Consider the following 22015-nt stretch of genomic DNA (forward strand, 5'->3'; position numbering starts at 1 on the left):
TGAGGAGCGTTCTGAAGGTTCATTTCACGAATTTAGCTTGGATCAGGAGGACCAACATGAGGAGCATCTGAAGGTTCACTTCACGAATTTTCGTTGGATCGAGAGGACCAACTTGAGGAGTGTTCTGAAGATTCACTTCACGAATTTAGCTTGGATCAGGAGGACCAACATGAGGAGCATCTGAAGGTTCACTTCACGAATTTTCGTTGGATCGAGAAGACCAACATGAGGAGTGTTCTGAAGATTCACTTCACGAATTTAGCTTGGATCAGGAGGACCAACAAAAGACGTGTTCTGAAGGTTCACTTCACGATTTTACCTTGGATCGAGAGGATCAACATGAGAAGTGTTCTGAAGATTCACTTGACGAATTTACGTTGGATTGGGAGGACTAACACGAGGAGTGTTCTGAAGGTTCAATTCATGAACATCAACAACACGACAACATCATATGTGATGTCATTTACGATGTTAGAAATACTTTGGTAGTTTATGTCGCATTGGCGTCATTTTGTACATTACATTAAAGAATTCCATTCATGCGTATTTACGATGATGGAGGATTGACAGTTCCAACCACACTTTATGCGATGTGTGTTTACCCTTTTACGATTTGAAGCGATATGATGATAAATTGGCAATTTAAGTCACCCTCAATGCGAGGTGTGCCGAACTCTTGTACGACTTGAAGCAATCTGACGATGAATTGGCGATCTTAGTCACTCTTTATGCGAGGTGTGCCGAACTCTTGTACGACTTGAAGCAATCTATCGATGAATTGGCGATTTAAGTCACCCTTTTTGTGAGATGTTTTGTGCTCTTATATGACTCGAAGCAATCTGACGATGGAATGTCGATTTATGTCACCCTTTATGAGAGATGTGTTGCAGTCTTATATGATGTCCAGAGATTTTAACATCGATTGACAACTTTAGTCACATTTTTTATAATGTGTGTTGTAAGCTTGTACGATATGATGGATTTTGACATTTGATACTTTATTTGACGATACTTTATGTGAGTTGGGATGTACTCATGTACGATTTGTACCATTAAACGATTTGGCGGACCACTTTATGTAGCATGTAGCAATTGATTGATGATGTTAACTGATTTTTATTATAACAATCTTTGAAATGCACTGCACAATAAGGCACAGTAAAAAACTTGCACTTATATTATCTTCAACTTTTTAAACCAATATATTTTCGCAGGTATCGCAACCGGGCTCGCTACTTTCCTAACTGTTACCGCATCCTTCCCTCCCTCCGGATCTTTGACGCCTCCTTCTTTCGGCTTTCTCTTGGGGCCACTTGCAGAAATTACTTTTGACAGCTATGGATGACGAATTTATCCGGAAAGTGCGCGTTTCATTCCACCCATATCGTCAATTCACGACACCTTTTCAGCTTTTTTTTAGGTTGGGTTGCTCATCAATCGCCAGGTGGGTTTTTTTTATCTGAGCCTAGTAGGGGAGAGTAAACCTGTTATTTTACAAAAGAAAATGTGTGAGGTTTCTGTCCAACGTTGTTTTTCCAAAACCTACCGTAATTATTTTATTTTATCCATTTGCCTTAGTCGTCAATTCACACAAAATTCAAATGCTGATACAAAATTGCAAGCACGATCGCAAAATTGCACATCCACTTAACACGATGAAGTTTTAATATCATGATGAGATGTGGGCGAACGCTAAGTATCTGTTAATACGAATCTGATTCGATCGCATTAAATACATTATATCGTGGGTAAAGTGACCGATTATACGATTATAATTATACTTGTAGCTATATCGGAAAGACACGGTGTTAATTTGCCTACTAATGTGACATTCTAGTAAACATACAAAGTGATACGAAAGACGATATGCTTACGTAGTATTCTTTACGAACTTATTTGAAGTCATTTACGATTTCGATTCGAAAGTAATTTGTGTACCAATGATGTGCGTCTTAAGAAATCTTATGTGATCGTTATAAGATTTCATTTGACATCGGTGGAACTAAATACGACTTCATCCAACATATCGTAACTAATTGGGTGTGGGAAGAATGACAGCTTGCTGTTAAATTCCTTGAAAAAAAAATCGTAACTAAGTCGTATTTCATTGAGATATTGTATCTTCTACGATGAATATACGATATAGTCGAATGGTAAGCGTACATATTTATGATTCCGATTTGAGTTGCATCCATATACGAGTTCGACGATGATTTCTTTTACGATTTCATGTTGGCTGGGTTGAGTCGTGATGGGATTTCGAATTGAAGTTTTATTGCGATGGAAGTTACAATACAATCAAAAGCTCAAGTTTTCCAGTCGTGATGAGAGTTCCGACTGAAGTTTGCTTGCGGTGAAAGTTGCAATCAAAAGCTTGAGTTCCCAGTTGAGATGGGTTTTCCGACTGAAGTTTGATTGCGATGGGAGTTCCAATCAAAAGTTTGAGTTTCCAGTCGTGATGGGAGTTCCGACTGAAGTTTGACTACGATGGAAGCTCCATCCAAGGCTTAAGCACGCTTAAGCTTTCAATGGTTTATGACGCAGTATCTAATTTTAGACACGATTCACAGGTGTAGTTGGATATACCATGAAAGTCCCTCACAAAACAAGCGTTGGAACGAGAGGTGGAAGAAGGTTCGATTCGTTCCAGTTCTTGTAGATTATTCAACTGAGAACGATCGAGAGAATAAAAAAAAAATGTAATTCAAAACCCTACTTAAACGAGAGTTCATAAAAATCATAAGACATAAGATCGAACTAAAAGATAGCATGTTGCTACCCAAGCTCCAGATTCATCGATAACGGTTCGATTTATAAAAAGCCATTCCTTTTACCATCACCTGCGGGCTAGTCGAAGTGAGTTATTCTTGATACTTGGGTTGATAGTCTGATACTGGGCTGTCTATCGATAGGTAAGGGAACCGTTAGAAATGAGAAGCGGAACGCTTGAATATTCTTCCTGAATTTAGGAAATCGTAGATTAAAAATATTATTGACAGAAATAAGCACAAAAGAAGATGTAAAGTCACTCACAAGAATGGTTTGAAGAAGAAAAAAATCAAACATGCATAGGTATGTGAGCATAATCTCGGTGGGAAATTTTGCGTCCAAAACATTTTGTTTCTGTTTTGTTGTTGTTGGTATTTTTGTGTATGGGGGAGATGTGTAGCCGATAATTGCGAGCGCGACACTCTCTCGGCCGATAGGCCTTTCTGAATTGAAAATCTCTCTCCATCTCCATCTCCAAGACGCGGATTCAAAATAACGTTATATACCATATTGAATTTAAAAAAAACCGAAAAAGTTAAATGGTGCCATAGCAAAAAATAAAGGCTAATCTAACAACAATTCTAAAAAATGTATTACAAAGAATGTTTGTTTGAGAAAATATAACAAAATATAAATTATAGTGAAGACGTTATAGGTATCTCCACTTGATAAATTGCAATGTTTGGAATTAAAAAAAAAAGGCATGCATCAACCTTTTCTTCAGATTGATTCTGCTTAAAATGCTACTGCAAACAACTGCTTTGCGGCGAAAATTATGGCAACTTCAGATTGTACTCTCTGGAGCCACCAACAATTTTGTCCAACACATGTTCGACACTTTCGTCAGCTGGTTTGGTATATTTTCGCAGTTTCGTCTAATATATGAAAGGCTTGTTATGTTTGCATGTTACGCATGGACTCCGAAACTACTGAACAGAATGACGTTGAGAAGTTTATGGGCAGGGAATTGTTCCTACGAAGTAAGAAGGCCCTCCCTCATTCATAAATATAGATAGAAGACCACTATACAAGCTTAAAGGGAAATTGAGAAAATATTGGATTTTTTGTGGGAATGTTCCAACTAATTTAGTATGTAAATGCTCTTTTTGCAGAATGGAAGGATTTTAGTTAGGTAATTAAGTAACATTCAAGGCTACCCCAGAGCCGTTTTTTACTCAAAATGCTCGTAGGATATTTTTGATTTTGTGCACTCATTCCAGTTGAGTCTCTTACTTTAATAAAGTTGATTTTTTTTATAATCGGACTTACAACATACATAACAATTCAAACAGTGAACGAAAAGCCTGCTGCGACCGAAAGGTGTACAAATTAAAACTGGTAGGTATTACATAAAACTTAAAAATGCCCTCTACTGTGCATGATATAAATTCGTTCATTGATCATATACCAACAGGATATCAATGTTTCAACCAAATAAGTTGTCAAAAATCCATACACCTGATTTCCCATTCGTTATCAACAAATTTTCCATTTCACGCACCTACATCCTGATCAATTGCTTGGAGTGAAAACAATGTTCCCGCCATCAATTATTAACCGCATGCTGACCCCGAAGCCGTAGCTAGTAGTCCTCCGAACTCCCCAGACAGGCACGTTCCACAAATACCTACATACATACGGGCAGACGACAGGCACGCTGAAATTTTCCACCTCGTCAACAACGCGCGTTGAAACACATTGGATATGTCCATTCCACATCGAATACCATTCGTTGGTTAGTTAGTTATGGGGGCATAAATCTCTTTCCCCCGGTATAAGCAGGGATATGGCCAATAACCGTGGACCACCCGTTGTGCAAGCAGCAGTAAGCGGAAGCCAACGACGACCTTCCTTCCGATGATAGGTAACCAGATACGGCATTTTTATATTCGGTACACGTGCGCGTGACCCGCGGAGGAAATGGAAACATCCCCATCATCATCCCCATCACGGCAACAGCATCCTGGTTTTTCTTCTTAATGCACCCGGGAGGGTACTTTGGAGTAGAATATCCTGGTGGTCTAAAGCAGCTCAAAGTTCCGTTCATAATTTCAAGCGTACTTTCAAAGTTCCGTATAAGTTGAGTAAAGATTTAAAAAAAAAAAATTCCATCTATTTTCATTTGAACTTGTTCTACAATCATTCCGAAATTTGAATATCAATAACTACTAAAATTTGGAGGACTTTCGACACATGGTATCTGTCTATTTCAACATAAATGTGCTCAATCGGGCGAATTACTCCTTAATACTCATGGTGAATGCCCCAATCGCCAGTCTAGGAAAGCCCCAGTGCGAAAACTGAACCTAGTAGGGCAGGAAATAAAGTCAAACAAATGAAGACCACACGAAAACCGGCACGACCAAACTAGACGGCCAGTAGCATGTTTACTAACCTTCCAAAACAGGACGACCAAACCGCCAAATGGCGTGTTTCCGTTGATACGTCTTTGATTGGTGAGTCTTTCACCGAATGCCATGAAGAAAACCCGGGGAATCCTACATTACGACTAAGCCATACATCTGAAGTCACACTTTAAGGATTCCGCCGACGAAGACGACGAAGCTTTCAGCGACAGCGACAGCAACACCGACAAGCGATGGAGACGAGCGCGATTTTAATATAATTGAAGATTTAACACCTGCGAACGGTGCTTTACAGCTGGCGTAAACATTAGGGTGGTTTTAATACAAGTCTTTCATGTCTATAAAATAAGAAGTTGCGAATTATGGATTCATGATCTTCAGAAGTCAAAGATGCTTTCTTAATTTCCATTCAGATATTCAAATAGATGATTTACAAGTTTCCATTATGAACCAACCTTAAGATCATAATTCGTGGGAAAGCTGGCAGAAAAATGTTTGCCTCAACCTGGTTCGCTCGTGGATTGTCGTCTGCTTTACTTATATGGGCATTTTCACCGCGTCAGGATATAATAATAAAGTGGAAAATAAATACCTGGATGAAGGTTTAACTCCTCGCCCGTGGAGACGATTTACTGAAAGTTGAGGAAAGCTTGGCGGGAAATTGCAAATCAAAAATACAAGACGCACAAAAAAATCAACCCAACCCCCTCAAAAGGGGTAACGCTTACTCGAAGGAAATTTTTAAACAACAAATTTTGAGGAGTTTGCTTAAAATTTTGAGCAGAGATAAACACCATTTTCCGGGGATCTGGCTAGACTCGAGGCGTACGTACAACCGGTTATCAAAGAAAAACGGAGTTCTTTTATCAATGCACAACTTTAACAAACATCAATATAAATTTGAAAAATGTCAATGAAGCTACCTACATATACGGACACAACCCTGATTGTAGAAAGAAGTAGACAATAGAACAGTTTTCTATAAGCTAGGAAAAAAACTCCAAGGCTATTATACCATGAATTTAATTATGCGAAAAATCATTTGTGCTTGATATGCAGTAATTTGATCCTCGTATAGAGAATTACGTTCGGCACGTACCGACCAATAATACACATGTCCCAATTCAAACCATGTTACTGCATAAACGGCCAAATTGATTCGGACAAACGCCATGGTCTCGCTCGCTCGTTTAAGGTGTATCACGAAGCAGAGGCTTAATTGAAAAAAATGTCAGGACCGGAAGTTATTTATCCCTACCAGGAAGTATTATATGTGTTCCCATTATCGTTTACATAATATTGTTCCGCTTGTTCTATTCAATCATTTATTCACTTTGTGGCTTTAATGTTACCACGTGTTATCTGATGCTGCAAAGGGTTTTAAATTTCGGTTGTTAAATTGAACACAAAAATCTCTCAAAACGATATTTTACCAATAAAAGAAGTGGGAATCTTAGAAGTCCATCAATGACTAATGACAATGAATTTTTGTTTTTCTCAAGACCCTGAATCGTAATTAGATCGATGGATGACAACACGTTATCATCAGAGTGACAACTATTTAAGTCGTCTTCTAAATAGAAGAGTCAGCTTATCAGTTTCCTAAAATTACCAATTGAACGGGCAATCAAGGTGCATAATTGGATCTTTCTTCCCAACCAAATTTGCCTATTCCACTGATAAGCAAATGGCATTCCCCGTTTAAGATTTGAATTGGAAAGATATCACCATTCCCTTTAAATATTCGTCAACCTAAGATGGGAGTAATCAGTTTGTCCTAAAAACTTTAACGAAACACTAGTACCTGAGCACTCTATCCAGCAAAATGAAGACCACAGCAGTATTAACCAGTGTGCTCCTCATTGCCGTCGCTTTCGTTGGAAGAACCCAAGGTAATCCAATAACCATTAGCGGCAACACCGTTGGGGACATCATAACCGTGGGAGTGAACCTAAACGCCTCAGTGGACACCAAGATCGATGCCAACATTGTCAACGTCCTAGTGGCGCTGCTCACTAAAGTCGGTGATGTCGAGGTTGCTAATCGATTGGCCGAGAAACTGTTGACCACGAGTGAAGAACCTGTGGAAGCAACAGCCGCTATTGCGGAACTGAAGCCTAAATCCGAAGATCAACAGGAGACTGATTTGATGGAGCTGTTGAAGGTGTTCTTGGCTCAACTGAAAAATCCGGAACTGCAAGAGATGTTCAACACTGAAGCAGCGAAACAGTGGCTGCAACAGTTGATAAACCAGAAATCTTAAAGCTTTTAAATGTAGGTAATTGTAATACAAAAATGAATAATAAATAAAACAAGTGTAAAAAAAATAAATAAAACATAAATGATGATACAAACTAATCCAATTTATGTTAAAAAGGAAAATATAGCTGTGAGATTCTCTTTTTCTTTTACCAGAAAAGGTATGGGGTTTATGAAAAGTGGTTTCATTTCATTCTATGGCCAAAATAACCTAAAACGAAGAAATGGGGTTACTACATCTTCCAAAAAGCCTATTGTCAATGCAGTTCTTCATTGACAATAGCCTTTTCAGAAGAAGTAGTAACCCTTTTTTTAACTTAATCACCATATTGTTCCACGAATTTCCATAAGTCGAAGGAACTTTGTGGAAGTGAACTAAAAAAGGATGTGTCATCCAATAAATTATTTTAACAATTTTACGACACTTTTTAACTTGAACACTATCGTTTATAGAAAAAGAAAACAAATGTTATTATTTCATAAAAGCCTACCTTCTTCGGTATTAGAACTAGCTAAAAACGGGTGAGGACTCCTTGCTGCTCGCTGCTTCAGCACCGTTTTCAAGTCGCATCTTTTTGTTCCCCCGTTTGATAGCTTTCTGTTCCATTTCCTCGAAATGGCTGATGAACATGGCCTTCAGCGTCGGATAGAACAAACACAGCTGAGGCAAATCGTCCAGCGTCACTTCCATGTTGTCGAAGGCAATCCCTAGATTGCGCTCCAAGTTTGATTCGATACGCGGTATCTTGGCGTACCGTTGGCTGAAATGCGTCAACAGAGTGTAGCGAGCATTCATCCGCCGACCCTGTTCGATGGCTTGCGATAGGGTACTGTGCATTTTGAAACGGGCTTCCGTTTCCAGTTCATCTTCCATGGTCGCTTCGTGAATCAGAATGGTTGAATCACGGCCCAACTCAACGAGGTCCTCACAGGGCATGGTATCTCCGCTGTACGTTATTTTCACCTCTTCACCCGGTTCTCCTTTTTGTATCGAAACCATTTTCAACGATACTCCGAAGGAATGTGGGCAATGACGCACTCTGCAAGTCTCGATCTCTCGAAGTCCAAGATCCAAAGTACGTTCGTCTTTTAGAGGTTCTTCGATCTGGAAAAAAAGAAAAATGGTCAAAAGTTAAATAAAAAAAAATGATTTATACAATCCAAGCTTACCAAATCCGCGTTTTTCACCAAGGTGTACTCCTTATGTAACGATTCAAAACGGCAGTCGTACAACCGCAACCAGTAGGACATCTGTTCCGGTGCGAGCAACAGGAGTTTATCACAGTTGGCGCCCAACAACTTCTTCCGGGTTTGAAGCAAACCGAAAAGACCCAGGTGATGGTCGGCATGCAAATGGGAAATATAAACTGCTCGAATCGATCGGAACACCTTTTCAGCCTGTTCACGTCCGTAAAATCGAACAATCTGTCCGGCTGTTCCCTCGCCACAGTCCAGCAGAATCGAACTGTTTTGACCGGTATGAACGAGGATGGCGCTCACATTTCTGGTTTTGTTCGGAATCGATGAGCCTGTCCCGAGAAAAACCACTCGTGGAAAGCACTCTGACCGACTGGTCAGCTGATTTGGTGAAGAAGTCTTATTCATCGTTTGATGAAGCTCGGCCAGAGCAGCTTTGAAATCGGGAAGCTCTTCCAGTTCCTGGAGATATTCTGAAGGGTTCAATACAGCTTCCTGTGTTCTATCGATTCCCTTCCGGGGACGTATGTGTAGGTAACTTAGAGATGATACCCTAACCAAGTCTGCAATTGATGGTTCGTTGATAGATTTCTCATACTCGTTATTTTGTTCGCTCAGAAGGGGAAAAATTTGACTATCCAACTGGTTCAAATGGTGTTGAATCCTATGGGACGCAATATACCCAGAAAAACTATTGATTTCATTTAGCGCTATATGTCTGGTGCTGGGTGAGAACCTATCCATAAACTTTCTGTAACCATCAGTCTGCATAATCTCTAATGGACTAAAATGCAATACAAACATGGCCTGATCGGAGTCTTCCGTAGCCGTACTCTGATACGGAGCAAATCGATCATTTTTCAATTCCAAATCTTCTAGATAAGCTACATCAGGAATGTCTAAAAATATAAAAACGGGCCCCGGATCGTCAGGTCCTCGTACTTCGCTTGACTTGACAACTCTTCCATCAGGCAGCGTTACATCTTTGCCATTCTTTAGCTGACCCAAAAGCGGACCCGGGGGAATGCCTTGGTCCACACATTTTTCCAACAGCAGCTGTCCGAAGCGCAGCTTCAGCTTACAAATGTACGCCATCACGGAGGATTCGTGGCGTTTGGTCCAATCTTGTTTCTTACCGCCGGCAGACTTCGAGGCTCTCGACAAGTCCACTTTGGCTTTCGGTTCGGATTTTTTGTTACGCTCGTGGGCGTAGTAATCAGTATCATCTACGGCAACTTCTTCAGATTTTTCTTCGGTATCGGACTGAGTTGGAGATTCCGGTTCCCTTAAAATAATAAAAGCATTTATTACCATCGACAGATTTAAATGAAAACTTTAATTTACCTATTGATAGGAATATAACGCAAAGTCATAACGTGGTCCTCGAAAACGTCTTCCGGTCGACACTCGGCCGCTTCCACTTTCATATCTTTGAGGATAACGAAGCGACGCATAGCTCGGAACAGTTCCTCCAAACCGGGAGGCCCGTGCAGTCGTACGCTAGGCACTCCGACATCCTGCATGGTCAAACAAATCCCGGGCAGCCCTCCAATGCGGTCCCAACTGGTACGGGTCATGAAGATGTTCTCCAAACATGATAGCCGGGTTTTGTGCTCGTAGGCTAACCGTTGAGTTCCCTCGCCGCAGTTGAATAGGTAACGCGTCTGATCCGAGAACAGATAAACCGAAGCCGGTGCTCCCTGAGCTCCGGATCCAACAATCTGCAGATTAACGATACCCGGTGCCGTTTTAATGATTTTTTGTTTCAGCTTCAGGCGCTGCTTCTGGGCTTCGGCAATGTGCTTCGGATCGAGAGGCATCGTTTTGGGGCGGTTCTTAGCTTTTGCCGAGAAAAATCGAAGTGCACTCTTCGTCGCTACATCTATTGCTGCCACAAAATGTAATTTATGCATATAAGGCGTAATTTTCACCACTATTTCACGTTATTAGATCATCCAACCAGAACACGATATGCCGGGTCATCAAAACTGGAAGCAGCAGCATGCGTGCACGCGAGCGAGCAGACGAGTTTTTGGGAATTTTTTGGTGACAAAAGTTTGTTTACAAACAAAACAAAGATGTGAGCCGTCTTCTGCACTGATGAAATTTACCGTTTACTTTTTTAATACCGTTCATTTTTATCATTGGAAGAGTGTTGCACCATCCCGGATAAAAACGAGCATAAAATCAAGTTTTGCCCTCATTTATAGTAGGTAAGTATGTATTTCTACCACCCAGGTACACGGTAAACAAAGTTACTCTGTTCTGTATAAAAATCCATACAGATTCGAGAAAAGTGTCTCCACTTAGTTTTATGTTTGGGCGCTTTACACAGAGCGTGAGCAAAAAGCTTTTACACATTCGAAAGCTAACAACCAGTTAGTCAATTCTGTATATTTTGACATGGGGATGCCCATCCATTTTTGAAATTCTTCCAAAAAGTAATTGTTTTTAAATAAAAAAATAAATTAAATAATTTTCTAAACAACAAGCTATCAGTTTTTATTGTCTTTAGAATCATTTTACAAACATAAACAATATATTACATGAAATAGTATCGGTGTATCGAATAGTATTTTGCAGCCAAAGCATTCCAGTGATATTCTGGTTATCTCGAAAAGTAAGACTTCCGCTCGAGCAATCCTTTTGCTTTAGATGGCACTGGATCTGTATTTTGTAGATTACAGATGGTGTACTGGGCGATTACGGCAGCAAATTCCGGGCATGTTCCGTAGTTAAGGGGCCACTAGAATCAAAACAAATTTTTATAAGTTGTTCATCGAAATGGAATTGAAAATACGTACCAATTAAAAGTTGGCCGCCGGCGTCTCGCAGCACCGAATATATTTCTGCATATATTTCTGATAGCCCACGCACTATACGATGCCCTTATCCTTTGGGTGCGCTTCGAAGAACACCGAAAGTAGACTTTCCACAGAGGGTTCTCAGCCAAGTAGTTAGCATCCTGCTAACAATCAACGGAAAATTACTTTTCTGACAGCAATAATATTCAATTGGCACAATTAACTAAAATAAAAACACATACCTTCATTGCAATGCACGAGAATTCTTCCGGCTTTTATCTTTTCCGATCTATCAGGCTCATTTCATTCCTGTTTTCTTTGAACCATTTTTGGAACGTTAACTTCTTTTAGCAATTATTAGTGAACCTTCATGTAGGTTAACGTCTAGTTTTTCTTCTTTGTATTCCGATCCGTTGAGTTTCGGTTGCTGTCCGTCCTCCACCACTTAGTATAAATCGTGTCGGAACATTTTTTTTATATCTCCCTGTGTTCCTCGCAACCTACAAATATGAATAAAATTGTTTCAAATGTTTCAACCAATCATTTCTTATGAGGCAAAATGGCGTGAGTGAAAATTTAAAAAAATCAAAGTACTTACGCGATTTCTGTACATTTCCTGTTCCCTTTCAAATGGGATCCCGAAGCAACAAACGAATAATGTCCTTCTGCTTAATTTAAAGACGTTTATTAACGATTTAAGTATTTGAGATACTCATAAAACCATTTTTCATTGGAATTATAATTTCTCAAACCACCAGTCAAATACCGTACGGATGAGCTTTTTTGCTATGACATCCCCTGCCAAAAGCATTGCAACAACAACTACTTTTTATACAGAGCTGCGTAATCGAGTTTTAGTTTCTATTTGAATATTGGCAACCCAAATATACTCAGAATTGAATTGGGAATATACAAATTTTGAGCATCAATCGATTAGTCTAAACGAAAGTGTATTCTCAACACATTTTATGTATAACTCAATTTTTCCGTGTAGCAAGGCACAGCCGGTAGCAGCGAGCAACTTTTACTTTGTAGCTTGATCAAGATTCATCAGCTTGAAAAGTTCAAAATGCCTTTGAATGGACTGTTTCAAGGGAAAAGAAATGCAAGCAGAGGCACCTACATGTCTAAATAGGGTTAGGATTGAATTGTCTCCATCGAAAGATCACATCAAACTTATCGAGCGTCTGAGTCGAGCTGCTACAACGCAAAGCGCTCAGCTGGGTGGGGAGACGGACCCGTCCTCAATCCACGATCCCGTGCTGGTGAGGTAGCCCAATGCTCTCCTCAAGAATTTGCTTTTGCCCTCATTTATAGTATAGGTGTCCATAAAATCGATATAGTGCCAAATGAAATCATCAAGCTGATATTTGTTTTCGCTTTCATACAATTTGTTTACATCGAGAAGCAAATCAGGACATCTCGAGAAAAAAAATCAGGATTTTTCAGGTCACCACTAGATTGATGAAAATAACATGCAGTTCTGCTAAAATTGCATAACTTAAGGCGGAATATAGGTGCTGAAGACGCCTCGAATTATGCAACTGAAGCGAGAATAACCTTGGCTGGCTTGTAGTACGCACGTTTGTTTTTTCAAACTCGAATAAATTTGGAAAAAACCGAGAAATATATAGTTATTATGTGTGTTTCCCGGTTCTAGATGCTTATTAAGTAATAAAGAACCAGTGTGTGCTGAAGATTCTGCGATTAAACATCCGTATTTGATTGACGCCGGAAATCGCTTTTCAAAAACAATCAGCAGCTAGACAAGCTGTATATGGTTCTTGCGTGCGCGTTCCGGTTCCTGCAACGTTTCAAGTAGTGAGGAACCAGTGTAACGGTGTTGACGTCATGGCTGGTACGAGTAATTCCACCGGAACGAACAGTGGTAAGGCTGGCAAAACTGACCAACCGGCAAAAAGGAAATCTACCGACAACAAAGGCACAGGAACTACGAACTTTAGTGCACAACTGACGGAAATTTCCCAGAAGCTGGAAAAACTCGATGCGCTGGAGAAACTCAATAAGGATCTCCTAAAATCTGTCCTTAAATTGTCACACAAAGTGGACGAGATTGCAGCGGAGAACCGACTACTTAAACAGGAGATCCAGGATCTGAAGCAGGAAAAGTTGAGAAAGGAAGTGATAATTAAAGGTGTTAAACTGCAGCATCCGAAGCACCATCTGGATCTGTGTAAAAAAATTGGTGAAAACATTGGAATTGACCTACAACAAAGTGCTAAAGTGATTCGACCAATAGTCTTGAAGTCGGACCAAACAGACATAGTGTTATTAAAGTTCAATAACTTAACTGAAAAAGTGCTATTTATGAAGGGAGTCAGAGGCAAACAGTTGACCCCCCAGCAGCTTGGATTCGTATCGAAGAACAAAGCAATCCTTGTGCAAGACAATTTGACAAGTGACAGGCGCAAGATACACTCCAAAACGAGGGAGCTTATTAAGCTCGGTCTGCAGAAACCGTGGATCTACCAGGGTGTCGTAACCGATTGAATTAATTCAACCGGAATTCTTCCACTTTTCAGTTTGATCGCCATCAAACAACGGAAGACCTCCTTTCTCCATTTCATTCTTGTTCAAACTGATTTTCGTTTTCTCTTTTCCAGGCATGTGAAACTCTCTTCAGCGTTGCCACATTCAAATCTGTATTCTCACTTCTATATTCTACACACATTCTAAAGAATGTGGAGATCTCCATCCTAGATAGAAATCATCTAGTACTTTTTATATATTTATTCAATTAGTTATATGTTAGAATATTTTCTTTATACATTACTTGACATTTCCTACATATTTTATTTTTATACATGATTATACCTACATTCACTACATTCGCCTTCTCGTCTACACTTAAATAAATCATTTTAACTTTCCTTGTTTTTAATTTACGCTTTAAATGCTCTATGTTTTTATTTAATAAACGCATTCGAATTGTCATCGAATTATTTAGGTAATTTTCCAATAAAAGGCTTAATATTTTGCTATTTTACTAAGTCGTATTGTGTACTTAGTGTAAAAACTTCTCCAATAGAACAATTTTGAGAAACAAAAAATCTGATTTATACATGACCATTCATTTGATTGCTAAACTCATTTGTGAGTCTCCTGGTATAAATTTGAGCTACATTGTGCGCTCAGTTACACACTGAGTTCAAGCTACAGAATTTCTAGTAATTCCGGAGTACCGTGTTCCCGTTAACACTGAATCGTAACGCAAGCAACGCTTCGCCTTTTTGAAAGATCAATAAAACAACACAAAAAAATCCATACATTGAATTAGAATACTTTGTATTGAGTGTAAAAACACATCACCAATGAAACAATTACGGAAAAAATCTGTTTTTTTTTGAGGGATCACTTATTTGATTGATGAACTCATTTTCGAGTCTTTTAGTACAGCTTTTTACTGCAGACTCTGCGGTGCATGCTCAGTTACACTGAGTTACAACTACCAATTTTAGAGTAAATTCGCGGTACCGTGTTCCCACTGACATTGAATCGTAACGCGAGTAACGCCTTGCCTTCCCGTCAAGAAAAACAAAAACAACGAGAAAAAAACAGAACCCAGTAAATTGAACTTGGATCAAAAATATAGCCGACAATCGAACCCCCAACCACCTGCATCTGGTTGCGCATCCGCTCAAACGTTCCAGGCCTGAAGCCCTTCGTATGGTCCCCCGCATGGTCATCAACTGAACCACCAAATAGACCGCTGCACTGTACCGAAAATCCACCGATTTCGCCGTTCACCGAATCAGCATCATGCTAGCCAATTTAAAATCACCCTGATTCCTTTCCTCTTTTACATTTCAGGTTTAGCTCTGTCTCGCGAAGCACCAAGGCTCTAACTGTTCTATCCTGGCCCGAACCAGCACAAAAAATAGTAGCATTTATCGTTCAAGACCACGCTTCGAACCTACACTCGACTCGAATGTTTGGTCTAAATATTTTTATGGATCACAGGACATATTTCGAATGCTAGGAAACTCCGCCCTCGACAGTGGGCATTTCGAACGATACTGAAGGCACTCTAAAAAAAAATTTATCCTTGGTCAGATCCCGATAGTCCTTAATTATTGATCACGAACCACTTTTGAAGACTAGTGTAAGATAAGTAATAAGTTGAATGTGTATACAAATCAGACTTGATGCTCGTTAACAGTTTTTGAACTAAAAAATCAACAGGTTTAGATATAGAAAATTAGTTCAGCGTTGCGTTGAGATAAAATCAGATTCAAGCTTAAGTTTTTAATATTTTCATATTGTATTCATATTCTACTCTTCTAAACGACAGCTCAAATTTAGCTAAACATACCTACGCTAACCAAGGACTTCTGTTACTAATGACTCTAAAAAAAAACTGGATTTCAGAATTCCAAATTATGATGCCCTGTCTAATATCGAAACTAATCTTCAAAAATTCAATCAATCAAATCAAATCAATTATTTTACATTAGAAATACAGATTTTGGACTCAGCATACGTTTATATTGATACGCCCGTTAATCTCAAAACAAATCACAGATTAATTTATGCTTCATTAAGTATACATTATTAGTTCTCATGAAATTTAGTGTACAAATTTTTAAAATTCAAAGAAGGTTTCAAATTAGAGTCCGAATCAAATATGGTTGAATAAGTTATTTTCTGAGTTTTGATACTGATCTCATTTCAAGTAAAATGTATATTTACAATCCTGGCTTCGATTTCGTAGTCGACATTTAGAGCAGTAATAACCGTTATTTATATACATGAAATTCAGCTAAGCGCATATAAATAAAAGCTCTATTTTAATCTCAGATTATGTTAGGTCACGGTGTCAGAATAAGTGCTTATCCTAGATTCTCATAATGAATTCACATAAGAATTTACCTCGTCTCACCTCAGAATTCAGATTTTCGTGCTCAGAGCTGCGATACAATATTTAATTGCAGATAGAAGTTTAGACGAGGGTACAGAATTAAAATTTAATACCAATTTCAGGTTTCTGTTTTGACTGTTAATATTTGTAATATAGAATCAGCCTGTCATTCCTACCAATTCCTATTCCAAATTTTGAATAGATCCATAACTTTAACTTCAGATGCAGTTTTCAATTTGAATTTTTTAGACGTGACTGTTCTTATTGGAAAATATTCCTGTTTTTCTAATGTCCTGATATGACATTTTTCAAGAAATGTCCTCAAAGTGTCCTCTCGAAACTAATTCTCTTAGGCAATATCCTCACAGTCAGAAAGCTCTGCCCTCGACAGGGATAGTTTTCAAAAGAAATTTCTTCGAAAATAGGGGAAGTAAAATATACTTTCAAAAATTACCTTACATTGAATATTAAATATCTCAAAGAAGCTCATGATTGCCACTTTTTTTATAACGTCTCCACCGGAATCCTTCAAGAAATATAATCTCTTAGAATATTTCACCAAAATTTTTTACTGGAAAATTGTTCAATGAAGGTATATTTACAGATAATGATGGACCAGGTCTTCACAGTTTTCTTTTTTTTTTTTTTTTGAAAATCTGCTCAGGAAACTTCTTCCTCAAAGAACAAATGAACTTAAGAAGGAACTTTTTTTTAATTTTCTCACAGAAAATAGCTATTTCTTTCTAGGAATCGTGCCGGATAGTACTTCTTACAAAATGCCCTTTCTATAACTTATATCAATTATCTTTCCAGGGATTGCTATATTGTTCATCAAAAATTCTCACGAAGAATTTGAAATCAATAGTCCTCACATGGACTGACGGAGATGATCTTCACAGAGGATTTCCCTGAATTTTCAGGGAACTCATTCCTATTAAATGTTTTTTTAGGAACTATAAAAAAAAAAGGAGAAGATCTTTTTAGTGAACTTAAAAAAATGATTACAGAGGCCTCTTTTTAGAAATTTTCTTCAAAGGAACTTCATTTCATATGCACTCACAATGCCTCTAATGGAACTGTAACAACGGTCAAGATCCTCATGAAGTTTTTCATATAAAATGCTTAAGCAGGAAACTCTTTTTTTTTAATAAGTTGCCCCCACAGGGAACAGTTAATATCCCAACAGGGATCATCGAATTGATAGAAATTATTCTCTCAGAGGTTTTTACATTGTCCTCGTAGCGATATCACCAAAAAGATCGTAACAGAGGTTTAGAAACTGGAAAACTTAAAATTCAATTCGTTTTTTACTGTCCTCACAGGGAACTTTGAATCAAATATTCTCACACCTCAGGAAATGTCCAAGAAAACCCTCACAGGAAATTTCAAGGGAAATTATCCCTTCAGTGAACTCTTTTTTTTTAATGTTCTTGCATGGATAACACTGGAAAACATCCTCACAGGGACTTCAAAAACTGAAAAATTTCAAATTAATATTTTTTTTTTAGCACTCAACTTTAAATGAAATGTCCTTACAGGAACATGTCCTCTCTGGAATCGTCCAAAATGGTCCTAACAAGGAATTTCGCAGAAATTATTTTAGAAATTATCCTTCCATGGAACTCTTTTTCGAAAATGTCGTGACAGGTGAAACACCGGAATGTCTTCACAGGGACATGTATGTTCAGAAATTAGAAAGCTTGAAATTTAATCCGTTTTTTTTCTTCAAATTGTCCTCGTAGAGAATTTAAGTCTAATGTTCTCACTGGAACATGTCCTCTTTGGGAACGTCGAAGATGGTCCTCACAACTCATAGGGTATTCGCAGTAATTTTCTTTTTAAGAAACTCTTTTTTTTTTTTTGCTGCCCTCGCAGGGATAGCACATGAAAGGTCCTCAAAGGGACATGTATTTTTAGAAACTAAAAAAAAATCAATTTAAATCTCATGGGAACATGTCCTCCCTTCAACTTCAATTGAATGTTTTTTTTAATGTCCTCATAGGGCCCTATAAATCAAATGTCCTCACAGAAACATGTCCTCTCAGCAATTATCATAGATGATCCTCACAGGAAATTTTTCAAAAATTTTCCTCTCAGTAATTTCTTTTTTTTTTGTAATGTTCTCGCCTGGATTCCACTGGAAAAGGTCCTCACAGGGACAGAAACAGTAAAATTTTGGTTTAAATGTTTAAATTAAATTTATGTCCTCATAGGGAATTTTAAATCAAATGTACTCGCAGGAACATGTCCTCTCAGCGATTATTAAAGGCGATCCTCACAGGGAATTTTACAAAAAATATTCTCTAAGCAATTTTTTTGTTCTCGCATGGATAACACTGGAAAAGGTCCTCACAGAGACACAGTAAAATTTCGAATTAAATCCTTTTTTTTTTCTTAATTGTCCTTACAGGCAACTTAAAATCAAATGTTCTCACAGGAACAGGTCCTCTCTGGGATCGTCCTAGATGCTCCTCACAGGGAGTTTGCCAGAAATAATCCTCTCAGGGAACTCTTTTTTCGAAATGTCCTCACAGGGATAGTACTGGAAAAGGTCCTCACAGGGACATGTAACTTCAGAAACAAGAAACTTCAAATTAAATCCTTTGTCTTTTAAGATTGTCCTCACAGGGAACTTTCAATCAAATGTCTTCTCTGGGATCGTCCAAGATGCTCCTCACAGGGAGTTTGGCAGACATTAACCTCTCAGGGAACTCTTTTTTTTTTTAAGATGTCCTCACAGGGATAGCACTGGAAAAGGTCCTCACAGGGACCTGTATCTTCAGAAACAAGAAACTTCCAATTAAATTCTTTGTCTTTCAAGATTGTCCTCACAGGGAACTTTCAATCAAATGTCCTCTCTGGGATCGTTCAAGATGCTCCTCACAGGGAGTTTGGCAGAATTAATCCTCTCAGGGAACTCTTTTTTTTTATCGAAATGTCCTCACAGGGATAGCACTGGAAAGGGTCCTCAGAGGGACATGTACCTTCAGAAACAAGAAACTGTATGTATGTATGTATGTTGGTAATCCACCATGGGTGCACGGATTCACCGCAGTTTCTGCCAAAGTATGGGTTCACATGCATTCCTTAGATTATTAGGTTCGACAAATCTCCAATGCAGCGCGCTCCATACCCGGACCCCATGGCTTCGTATGAACTGTTATGTGGTGAATGTATTGCGTGTGTTGATGTAGGTATATTTTGGAAGAACGAATCAATCAGGTGGGCTAGTTTACTTACAGGTATTCCGGCATCCGTGTATATACCTGGCCAGCTGGCAACTGATTGAACATTCCAATTATATAGTCAGTTATATAATGAAACACATCTTACCTGTCGGCTCGCTTATGGGATTCGAACCCAAAAGTTTTTCTTGCCGATACCGGGAATCGAACCCAGTACGCCTGGCGTACTAATACCAGACTCGCGCCAGCCTATCCACTAGACCACATCGGCGCTCTGTACCTTCAGAAACAAGAAACTTCAAATTAAATATTTTGTCTTTCAAGATTGTCCTCACAGGGAACTTTCAATCAAATGTCCTCTCTGGGATCGTCCACGATGCTCCTCACAGGGAGTTTGGCAGAAATTATCCTCCAATTATCCTCATATCCTCTTTCGAAAACGTCCTCACAGGGAAATACCGGAAAAGGTCCACACAGAAAGATGTATATTGAAACACTGGAAAACTTCAAATTAAATCATTGTTTTTTTTTTTTTTTTTACTAATTGTCCTCACAGAGAAATTAAATCAAATTTCCTAACAGGAACATGTCCTCCCATGGATCGTCGAAGATGGTCCAAACAGGGTATTGCAGAGAAATTATCTTAAAAAATATCCTCCCGAGGAATCTTTTTTTTAAATGTCCTCACATGGATATAACTGGAAAAGGTCCTCACAGGGACATGCTTGTTCAGATTTTAAATGGTTTTTTTTTTTGACCTCACAGGAAACTTTTAATGAAATGTCTGTACAGGAACATCTCCTCTCAGGGATTTTCGAAAGTGGTCCTCACAGGAAAAATTTGTTGAAATAAACCTCTTAGGGAAGTTATTCTTTGAAAATGTCCTCACAGCGAGTTGTAAATTCAGAAATTTAATGCTCACACAGGAATCTCTGTTTTTAACCGTCTGCACTCAAAACTTTGAATCAATATGTCCTCACCGGGATCTTCAAAAATGGTCCTCACAAGGAATTTCTTAAAAATTATTCTCGGAAATAATCACTTACGAATTACGATTTTGAACTCCACCTTTCCATCACATTCTCAAATACTCACCTGCGTCCGTACGCAGACGTCCATTTTGTTTTACGCACCAGTTTAAAACTAAAATTTCACGTTTCTTTTTTTGGAAATTTCTTGGGATTTTTTTATCGCGGTCAGTAGGAAATTCTGCCGACTGCGCCAATTGTCGTAACCGATTGAATTAATTCAACCGGAATTCTTCCACTTTTCAGTTTGATCGCCATCAAACAACGGAAGACCTCCTTTCTCCATTTCATTCTTGTTCAAACTGATTTTCGTTTTCTCTTTTCCAGGCATGTGAAACTCTCTTCAGCGTTGCCACATTCAAATCTGTATTCTCACTTCTATATTCTACACACATTCTAAAGAATGTGGAGATCTCCATCCTAGATAGAAATCATCTAGTACTTTTTATATATTTATTCAATTAGTTATATGTTAGAATATTTTCTTTATACATTACTTGACATTTCCTACATATTTTATTTTTATACATGATTATACCTACATTCACTACACAGGGGTCTACTTGGATAACTCATCCCGAAACGAAAAAACGGTTCCGAGTTCGTGACGTCCGGATATTGAAGAACTGGAATTCTTACTTGTAACCAAACAGCAGAAACCGGAGGCCACCACCCAGGAGAACATCGAATAGTTTGTAAGAGTTTTTTTTTTTTTTTTTTTTTTTCTCTTTTTTCGCTTTTTATTCAGTATTTCATTCGTTTTTAAATTCAGTTAGTTTTTCCTTTTTTTTTTTTTGTATATAAATACTTCAATTAGAAGTCAATTCATGGATATCTTAGAACATTATTTTGATGTATATAACGATTTGGAATTTAACTCTGTTTTGAGAAACAATACTTACTTTAAAAGTGTTGATGATCACTTTCTTAAAATAGACAAATCTCTTTATTTATCAATTTTGCAAATCAACGCGCGAAGTATTTCCAACATAGATCGTTTCGATTCCCTTAAGTTTTCAATTGCCAAACTTCATTGTAAACCGGATATAATAGTAATTTGCGAAACCTGGATCAATGAAGATTTGAAACAGCTTTATAATATAATTGGATATGAAGGAATATTCTCCTGTCGGAGTTCTGGCTCTGGAGGGGGATTAGCAGTATATGTTTTGAACGATTTAAACTATAAACTCATAGATTGCAGTGAGCATATTTGTAATAATTCCAGTTTTAATTTCATTCAAATCAAAATATCCCTTGATAATTCTCAATCGCTAATCCTTTCAACTTACTACAGGCCTCCTCATGATTCACAAAACTTTGGAAAATTTTTAGAACATTTAGAAAATAATTTGCATATATCCAATAGTACCCCTCATATTGTTGTTGGAGATATGAATGTTGACATTACAAGTATATCAGGTAAAGCACAAGACTACTATAATGCAATTTCATCTTTTGGCTTTTTTGTTACTAACCTTCATACGACACGTCCTGCTAGCAACTCACTCCTAGATCATGTCCTTTT

General features: G+C 38.3%; 1 protein-coding gene across 1 annotated transcript in view; it reads right to left on the bottom strand.

Moving 5' to 3' along the window:
- The window catches only part of LOC129740951 (ribonuclease Z, mitochondrial-like), a 29234-nt gene extending 18612 nt beyond the window's left edge, over positions 1 to 10622 (bottom strand). Inside the window, exons 1-3 of the mRNA XM_055732612.1 lie at positions 9936 to 10622; positions 8565 to 9876; positions 7886 to 8499 (exon numbers count right to left, since the gene is read on the bottom strand). Coding sequence (XP_055588587.1) covers positions 7903 to 8499; positions 8565 to 9876; positions 9936 to 10504 — 2478 coding nt within the window. The 5' untranslated portion in view covers positions 10505 to 10622 and the 3' untranslated portion in view covers positions 7886 to 7902. The remainder of the gene's footprint in view (positions 1 to 7885; positions 8500 to 8564; positions 9877 to 9935) is intronic.
- Positions 10623 to 22015: the final 11393 nt, after the last annotated feature.

Source organism: Uranotaenia lowii, chromosome 2 (genome assembly GCF_029784155.1).
Source record: "Uranotaenia lowii strain MFRU-FL chromosome 2, ASM2978415v1, whole genome shotgun sequence".
Lineage (NCBI taxonomy): Eukaryota > Metazoa > Arthropoda > Insecta > Diptera > Culicidae > Uranotaenia > Uranotaenia lowii.